This window comes from Sinocyclocheilus rhinocerous, unplaced genomic scaffold (assembly GCF_001515625.1).
Source record: "Sinocyclocheilus rhinocerous isolate Xijiao unplaced genomic scaffold, SAMN03320098_v1.1 scaffold231, whole genome shotgun sequence".
Classification (NCBI taxonomy): Eukaryota; Metazoa; Chordata; class Actinopteri; order Cypriniformes; family Cyprinidae; genus Sinocyclocheilus; species Sinocyclocheilus rhinocerous.
In genome coordinates, this window is record NW_015640454.1 from 689,819 (window position 1) to 699,147 (window position 9,329).

The window sequence follows — 9,329 nt, forward strand, 5'->3', positions numbered from 1 at the left end:
TACAAGGGAACAGAAAGATTGTTTCCAGCCTTTGACTGACTAGACATGCACAGGTTGTTGGTTTGTCATAAGAACGAGTTCCTGTTTTTGGGGAAAATGTGAAATCGCATCACACCGGGCAGAATTGCATCATGCACTGATCATTTGTATGTGTTTAAATCAGCTGATAACATCATGACGTTGTAGTTGACGAAGGCTCTTACTGTTGCTGTGTAAAATATCATGCGGCAGTGAGGCGATTTACAACATCTGCTGTCTGTTTGCCATTTTCTGCTTGTGTGGGATAGTTGAGGCACTTGGGAACAGAAAACTGATTCAGGATAACCTGACTAAGCAAAACAGGAGACTGAGTGAATTTGAAAATAGCTTTTTTTAATTGTGAATGTTTTTTTTGTTTTGTTACCATGACAAAAATAACAATAAATAAGTTAATATCTACAAGATGCTATACAGAACGTATATGCATTTTTTTTTTTTTACATTATACAAATTTACATTTTTTTTATATTGACATTTTTTACATTTTATAAGGTTTTTAGGCTTTTTTTTTTTGTTGTTGCACATTTTCAACATACAGTATTTGTCTTCATACATCGGCTAAAGTGAAACTTATACTAAATTGGCAAGTAAATTAACAACATCACACTCACATACACACGAAAAATAAACAATCCACTGTTTTTCTGTGAACACCATGCGCACCACATTAAATCTCTAACTATTTGACCTCAGAGGCGGCAGTTCTGCTGGCACGCAGCTTTCCCGCTGTCACGCGCTTACAATCATATTACTAAACTGTGCAAAGCACCAAAGTACAAATCTCAAGTTGTCTATAACAGTCTAGTGTACCTTGGATATGTCATATTGAGCCGTCTGGAATGTTGACAAATCCGAACATGCACCAACTTCTATAAACGCTACGCTACATTTTTTTTTTTTTTAGTTTTTAGCTGCCAGTGTTGTGCAGTGCTGAATTATTTTACTTTTAGCTTAACACAAGTAATCAAGAGAGATGTTTACAGTATCTGGACTGGCTTTCTGTAAAGCCATAAAAGAAGAGTTTTAAAATACAATTCTGATATTTTGGACTCAGTGGTTTCGTTGAACCCAGGCACAATGGCACCTCGCTGTATAACTATTAGGTTTCAGCCAGAAGAGGTCTGTGACATAATCTTGGAAGATGACAAGGGAGCCATTCAGATCATTGGCTGCGTGGAGGCCACATCTCCATTGGCGGTTGTGCTCCTTGATGAGTGGTTTAGAGTGTATTACTGTCTGCGGGTACGTGAGCGAAAGTTCGAGGGGAAGTAGTGTCCCTCGGCGTCGCTGCCCAGCGAGCTGCTCAGACTCTCTTCCCCAGAGCTCAGGTCTTCGCTTGAATCCTCACTGTCATAAAAGAAAATAAAAAACAGTCAGATGCACTCTCATTTTGACTATTTTATTTATTTATTTATGTCACTTTGGTTAGGTACTTACAAGTTCATAAAAGAATATTGTGTTTCAGTGTTTTAAAATGTAATATTTCTATTTTAGTTGTAGTCATTTTACTAAACATTTTTTTGTTTTTATTTCTGTTTATGTAAAATTATTTATTGTATTTTTGTTAGTCATTTTAGAACTTAAACGTATTTTTTATATTTCTACTTTATTTATTTTCAGTTTTATTCATTTTAGTCCTTAAAACTTTTTTTGTTTTTATTTCGGATAGTCATTTTAGTACTTAAATGACACGGTACTTAAATTTTAGTACTATGTTTTTCTGTTTTTTTTTTTACATTTCTATTCGTGTTAAATTATTTATTTTAGTTTTAGTATTTTTAGTACTTAGTTTTTTATATTTCTATTTGTTTAATTATTTTTTATTTAAATTTTTGTAATTTCAGCACATTTCATTTCAGTTAGTTGCAAAGGCAGCATTTCTAATTTTCAGTAAGTTTTTTTTTTCCATCGAACATATATTTTTATTTCATCTTTATTTCAAATAAAAAAAATAGTAGTATAGTTAGACTTAGACTTTAGATACATCCCCCCCCCCCACACACACAAACTGAATGACGAGTCTAAATTATTATCTGTGGTTGGTAAGCTCGACTGAAATCATGTATGTGGTTAACCTGGAATATCACTCAGTGTCGTAATAGAAAAAAAACACTGTCAGACGTCCGATCTTGTTTTGTGCTTTTGTCTAACCGACCCCACCTCGCACACCCTTCTCAACTGAATGACGAGTCTAAATTATTATCTGTGGTAATGAAGCTCGACTGAAATCATGTATGTGGTTAACCTGGAATATCACTCAGTGTCGTAATAGAAAAAAAACACTGTCAGACGTCCGATCTTGTTTTGTGCTTTTGTCTAACCGACCCCACCTCGCACACCCTTCTCTTACTCACAGGTGATGCTGCTCAAACTGTGACCTGTTTGTAAATAGTCATTATTCACTACCCACATTCTACTGCTGTGCCTAGTTTGAGGTGTTTGCATATCTAACCCATTAGACATCTCAAAGCAGTACGTCCTGTCTGGATTTTCAGCTTGTAATCAGCTGTGTTGGTGAGCCTCAGGAATGACTCTTGTTGCTCTTGGCGAGTAAACGCTCTCGGATTGGTTGCTAGGACGTGACTAACTATTCGTAGTTATCAAGTAGCACTGTAAGGACACCTGGGTGGGGCACTGTACTGACGAGGCTGTGACGTAAGTGGTGTGTGTCAGTAAAACGCCAAGGTTAAGACATGTCATGTGATGGGGAAAAACTGTGATGGAACTGAAACCAGAAGTTGTGATGGAAAATTGACAGGCGTACTTTACATAAATTATTCCAAAATTAGTTTGCTGCTATTTCCTGATATTTTAGAGTTGTTGTTATCAGTAGAATATGAAAATATAATCACTGTAATGTGAGAGATGATGTGACTGATTTTGGTTAGTTCCTTATGAGCTCATGAAACAATTTTCTGAGTTCCAGTGTTATTTTAGTACTATTTAATATATTATAGTATTTATTAATATTTTGAATTAGCTTTTGTTTTTATATTTCCAGTTTTAATTTGAGTAAATTTGTGCTTTTGTAGTTTTTTTTTTAATGTGAGCTCCTTATGAGTTTATAAAATAATATTCTAGGTACCAATGTTATTTTAGTTTTATTTATATACTATTATAGAATTTTTTTATTATTTTGAATTAGCTTTAATTTTTACATTTTCTGTTTTCATTATAATTTTAATTTAAGTATAGTTTAATTTTAGTCATTTTTATTACAAGTTTCTATTTAGCTTTATTTTATTTCAGTTTTAATAATTTTAGTATTTAAATTAAAATAAAAATTGCATTTGCAACTAACTGAAATAAAATAGTTTTAAGTTTTTCATCTCATTTATTATCCTCTTATATTTAACATTATTTTCATTTTGACTTGTACATTTGCCCCATAGAAATCCATTGCAAACCTAACGGATTTTTGTTTGGTTTCACAAACTGAATGACAAGTCTAAATGATTTTCTGTGGTAATCAAAGCTTGACTAAAATCATCTTTATGCGATTAACCCGGAATATTCCTTTCCCTTCTTCCTCTATTGACTGTTTACTACGAGTGTGACATCCTAACACCTGTGTTTTTCCTCAGGTGAGCTGTGTTTACCTCTCGCTCTCGTCCCACGCGCACTCTGGGATGGTGGGCAGCTCGGGGACGCTGCGGTAGCTGCTGTGCAGGTTCTGTGCTGTCCTCCGCGAGACGATCCACACCAGTTTCTTGTGGTCAGGTTTGGCACATTCTGGAGAGGAGTATTCCCTCATACACTGACCTACCAGGCCTCGCCAGTGCACCAGGTCAGCCTTCGAGATCTGCAAACAGACACTGCTGCATTAGACACCTGCTTACACAAGGACAGGGCACAGAGCCAGCTTCATTTCGGACGGGACCGACATGTCTAAACCAATAGCCTGTTGGCGACAGGACTGGGTTAAGAGCTTTGGATCTGTCACAGAGCAGTCTGTGACATTTAACTTAATTTCTTCACTTTTAAAAGGTTTTTATTGATGTTCAGGGCGTGTAAAAATGTTGATCTACTAATGAATTCTTGCCTTCAAGTGTGTTTGTATGCGCTGGGCGATTTCTAGCAGGTCCACAGACTGTAAGGCCTCGATCTCAAGCATCAAGAGCGACAAAGCGAGCACCGAAGGCTAAAAAAAAAAAAAAGAGAGCGAGACAATTCATCAGAATTCACATTTCCATTTAACTTGCTTCAAGAATCTGTCTAAGTTGTTCTTACTTTTGCTTTGGAGAAAACAATTCTGCATAGGCAGGCTTTCAGCTGGGCTTCCAGTTTGTCAAGATTCAGGACGTCTTTTCTGAAAAGGAGAAGAATGCATTAGTGAGATTTTATTAGCCGAGCTGTTTGTCATTGAAGAAGCCATTGTGTCTAGTCAGAAGATAATCTCCTAGTTTCTGATGCATGACTGCCGTCACGGTCACCCATATACAGCAGAATGCTCAAAGTCCACTTGCAAGCTCTGTTTATCAACCTTTACAAGTCAATGTTTCAAATGCCAAGCCTGCATGTTAAATTTTGTGGCTCTGAAGTTTGATAATGCCACTTGTTCTTACCCGTTGGACGTGTGCGAAAGTGCAATGGCGTGGTACAAATGCAGGAAGGTTAAGGCTGTGACGGCTTTTAACTGGAAGTTGAGCTTCTCCAAAATGATCTTCTCCATTCGGCTGAGGTCTGAGACGGTGAACTTGCACTGGCTGATGCGAATGAGCTCATGGCTGGACGAAACATTGCACTCTTCTTCGGTCGCTCGGGCAGCGATGTGAAGGCAACCGATGCTGATGCAGGCCAAATACCTGGGCTGAACCTTTAGGAACACACAAGCGATCAGTTATAACATGTTCTAATACTTGTTAATCAGATGGATTGACTTATAACTAATTGATTACCTTCATCATAGCTATAAACCTGTCCAGCAGGTTGACGGCTAGTACAAAGGTCTGAGTGCTGTAACCGAAGAAACTGGTCAAGCTCCAGAGATCTTCCACTCGAGCATCTCGACATTTGGCTGAAACTCCATTACCGTTCTGTGTGGATGAGGAGAAATAAGTTACATTTAAAGTTTAAAACTGGTGACCCATTTGGACCCAAATATTGTTTTGTACATTGTATACTGTAAAAATACTTTTTATAATGTACAGAAATACAGTGCAAAATTCCAGAACTGTTGTATATGTACTCTAATAAAGTTTGTATATGTATTTTCACAGGAGTTTGTCAAACTAGTTTACCTCTTGTGTGGATTCGATCAAACTGAGACCTGTTTCCTTTGGCAAATAATGAACCTCCTGATCCAAATTGCTCTTCAGCTCCTTCATCAGTTTGATGGCCTCCATATTTTCACTTTGGTTGGGATTCAAGTTGTCAAAACACCTTTAAAAAGGAATTAAAAAAACAAGTTAAGTAAATTCCGTTAACTCAGGGCGGTGGGTCAAGGTTTTGCCCAGCCCCCTCCTCTCAGCTGAGCCTCGGTGTCGGGTTTCGCTGGTTAACGCCTTCCTACAAGACATCCAAACAAATAAATCCGACGCATTCCGACTGAGATGGACAAATAAATGTGAAATCGACCTTTTTAAAACTCGTTGACCAAAATGATAAGGTTAAAACAGGATCGAAAGTGAATGTCATCCAGTGGAGTCCCGTTGATTCTTCAGCTGGAAAATACCTCGACCAGAGGGGGAGGGGTTTAAATCTTCTGTACAGTTTGTTTTCGACATTAAATTATAGACGACGTTTTTGTAAATTACAGTATAATAAAAGCGAGAGCTGAAACATTATTCACTTGAATTTCACTTAAACATGCACTTAAAATTATAAATGTAACGTTACTGGTTTAGGACGTAAACATCAAAGACGACCAAAAATAACAAGGGATTTGGTCATTCCAGTAAAATAAATCTATAATTTTCATTAACGTTAGTGACACACAAACGATCGATAAAATGTCATATAATATCAAATATACAGATTAACGTTACTTAGTCAAAAATCACGTTAAATACCAGCATATCAAAACCATTTTCAGGAAAAAGAAATACGACCAAAACATTTAAACGGTGACAGTTAATCTAGACAGACGTTAAAAAGGAAACCAATATCTTAAAGAAGGTTGTTAAAGACAAATAAAGGTACATTACCAGGGATGTTAAAAGGACATATTGTGTTTGTGTATCCGAGAATCTTTCGTCTGTTTTCGCTGCTTCTCTTTCCTTTTGTTGATGTTGAATGTGGCTCTGCCCCCTGGGCCTGTCACGTAAGAAACGTAAGTCGCTCTGTTTAGGTAGTTTTATGCGTTTTAGAACGGCTACTTTTATAATTTCTATGTTTAATTAAGTGTATTTTATGTTATTTAATCGTTGTGCCATAACTGTTTCAAATAGATCGTGTTTTTAAAACATACGAGCGTAGTTTTAAAGCGTTGTGTCTTAAAATATTGACAGGCTAACGGACCAATAGGATCGCTCGAAGATGCAGCGTTCAAATATTCCGCCCAAAATTCTCGGTTCTCATTGGCTGCTGGTTTTCATGTAGACGCCGATGATTGGCTAGCGCATCGATAGCTCGTCCTTCTTTTTGAACGGTTGTTGCTGGGTTTTGTTGTGACAGTGTAGCCCGGGGGTTGAAAATGTAGTACAAATGCATTCCTTTCTCAGATGTGGATTTTGTGATAAGTTTCTTTGTTTTCCTGTTAGACTTTTCTTTTTCTACTCAATATTCATTAAACGTTTAGTGTGTGGTGTTAACATGTTAGCTGAATATCCTCCTGGGATCCAGGCATAGACTTTTGTCCTCTGTAGAGGACATTATATTTTAGTGAATTTCTCTGAGACCATACATGCCTCGGTTTTAAATCTGGATGTTCTGTACAGAGCACATTTGGGGCTTTTTAGAGATATCAAATGTTTGGAGGTTTGATCATAAACACTCCCTCTCCTTGGTCTTTAAATATGACTGATATTGACCGAATGATCAAATGTAGCACTCTTAGGGAAATGTGATAATGTTTTGTAATTATCATTTAAATCTGCCTAATTTTCAAATTTTTGTCATAAACATCTCAGAAAAATGTTATAGGGTTTCAAATCGAAATATGACTTTTTGTTACGAAACGGGGCATAATTTTCATGTCTTATGTAGAGGACAAATGGCGTGTTAATCTGGCATATTTTCCTATGAAATATGAGAGATTCTTATGAAAATATTGCCAAGTTATTACTTCCATTATTATACTACTTTTTTCATTATGGTTTGCCCCAAGAACACATTAATATGCAAGTTAGATGAAATGTATAGAATGGGAATACGAATTTATGGACATTTTCCGCACATATTCCATAAAGTACAATAGTATATCAAATAATTCTGTTATATCGTTCATAACAGTTAAGAATCATCTTTGTACAAAGATTGGCTAAAAATATCCTGAAACCTAAAAACTGGTTAATGAAAAAATAAAACATTGTTTTTGCCTATACATGCCTTTTCATGTCTATTTATTTAGTTATTTTTGAATAGCTTAGTCCTGGCATCCTCTACAAAGGACATAGAATAAAATATGAATAAAGTATCTTTTTTCAAAAATGTTTTTCCATCCATTTGTTTGTTATGCTCCAACCAATGTAACGAAAAATAAAAAAATAAAATCACAAAACTTTTTTTTCTGGTTCTCAGGAGGATATTATAGCATATCAGATAGTGAATTCTGATTCGGTTGTTATATTAAATTGTGTGAGAATAATCCTTTTGGTCAGAGATTGGACTATCAGGCACATCGAATTTAATAAAGTTTAAGCTTTCTTCCTAAAGCTTAATATCCGCGAAGGAAAAAATATCTAGATGTTAAAAGTATTATTAATTTATTCAGACATTTAATCCTTTTAATATCTCATTTGTACGATGTTTTATGTATGTCTGTGTCATCTTTAATAGGATTGCTTATGAAAGTAGTCCCCCTAGTACAGTAAGAGCTACACTCCAAAATCCATTCGCCAGATTAAGTAGTCCCATTATGACTGTTACCGAATTCACAAACAAATCCGTTGAAAACGAAACCTCCGACTAGATCTACATGTAATTGTTGTACTTTCTAGTATTTTATAATTTGTAAGTATTCTTGATCTTTTTTTATTTATAAGAAAATGTTCTCGGTGTAGCTGCCTGTGTTGCGGTGAGCAGGTTGGCGGAAGGTGGTTCTTCCCTTCTCAGTGTCCTCCTCGGAAGTAGACGTCCGTGTCTATATTCCGTTCATTTTATTTTTAATATCAGTTTGGAAGGATCCCTTTTAGTTTTTAATACCCCCACCAAATTTCACGGCAAACATGGAGGCGAAGCTGGACGCTTAAAAAGATGACGGAATCCGATCTGCTCCTTTATTTTACCTCAATTTAATGGACCGGATGATCTGCGTTTCCCACAACCTTGCAGGGGAGGTAAGAATCTAACCGTTTCTGGGAGCTTTTATAGACACATTTAACGATTTAGCCTCATTAAACCAGCGATACTGGACATAAACATACACATAAAATAAAATTTTTGTATTTTCGGTGTTACTAGGTGTGTGGGGTTGCGTGTATATCGATATGTTGCTGTGTAGCTAGTCCGCTAATAACGTTACATACCAAATGTAAACTGCGTCAACACTATCAACATTTCACATTGAGATGTAGTGATATGGCTTTTGACGTGTTTAATGTCATTGTTTACACTAAACAATACATTTTGCATCTATATAGCTGAATCACTTCTCATTCTTAATTAAAATGACAGGTTGAACCCATCATCATCATAAGATCAGAGCTGATTTATCTTTTTATTTTATTAAAAAAAATTTTTTTTTTAACGTAAAGTATTTTTGATTTGGAGTTTATTGTTGAACAAAAAGTATTAAATTAAAATGATTATATTTTAATCATAATCAGTAACGATTGGAATAATAAGGTCATCATTATGTATCATATATTACAATAATATTTGTATATATATTATAACATGTAATTACTATTTTTATTATATATAAAAATATGAAAAAGGGAAATAATATATATAATAATTTTTAATATTTTATTTTTATTATAGCATGTTATATATATATATATATTTATATATATTTATATATTATATATATTATTTGACCCTCTAACTCTAGCACTTTCTTATTCTATTTTAATTCTACTTTATATTTATCTTTTTTTATTTAAAAAAAAAACAAAAAACAAACACTAGCTTTCTATTTTTTCTATTCTATCTACTTGTTTTTCTTTGTTTGTGTGTGTGTGTATATG

At 35.1% G+C, this 9,329-nt stretch overlaps 2 protein-coding genes across 3 annotated transcripts in view; one reads left to right on the forward strand and one right to left on the reverse strand.

Annotated features, from left to right (window-relative positions):
- Positions 1-209: 209 nt before the first annotated feature.
- Positions 210-6,340, reverse strand: ccng2 (cyclin G2). Of its 2 annotated transcripts, XM_016569037.1 has the most exons (8): positions 6,186-6,340; positions 5,280-5,421; positions 4,938-5,075; positions 4,605-4,855; positions 4,270-4,348; positions 4,082-4,180; positions 3,639-3,841; positions 210-1,386 (listed from the first exon to the last, which is right to left on the reverse strand). In XM_016569037.1, exons 2-8 carry the CDS (start codon positions 5,382-5,384, stop codon positions 1,269-1,271), a joined length of 993 nt encoding a protein of 330 aa, XP_016424523.1. In that variant the 5' UTR covers positions 5,385-5,421; positions 6,186-6,340; the 3' UTR covers positions 210-1,268. The 2 variants fall into 2 exon arrangements, with proteins under 2 accessions (XP_016424523.1, XP_016424524.1); XM_016569038.1 differs by lacking the exon at positions 6,186-6,340 and having other exon boundaries at positions 5,280-6,006.
- A 1,892-nt stretch (positions 6,341-8,232) lies between these two features.
- The window catches only part of ccni (cyclin I), a 9,042-nt gene continuing 7,945 nt past the window's right edge, over positions 8,233-9,329 (forward strand). The window contains exon 1 of the mRNA XM_016569036.1: positions 8,233-8,477. The gene's annotated coding sequence lies outside the window, so the exon portion shown is untranslated. The remainder of the gene's footprint in view (positions 8,478-9,329) is intronic.

What these genes read in the sequence shown, in the direction of transcription:
- ccng2 (XM_016569037.1), bottom strand. Translation starts at nt 5,384, where the DNA reads ATGGAGGCCATCAAACTGATGAAGGAGCTGAAGAGCAATTTGGATCAG. An exon ending in GCATACAAACACACTTGAAG is followed by an intron (nt 3,842 to 4,081) that starts GCAAGAATTCAT and finishes GTCTGTTTGCAG; the next exon opens with ATCTCGAAGGCTGACCTGGT. An exon ending in GCGTGGGACGAGAGCGAGAG is followed by an intron (nt 1,387 to 3,638) that starts GTAAACACAGCT and finishes CTTTTATGACAG; the next exon opens with TGAGGATTCAAGCGAAGACC.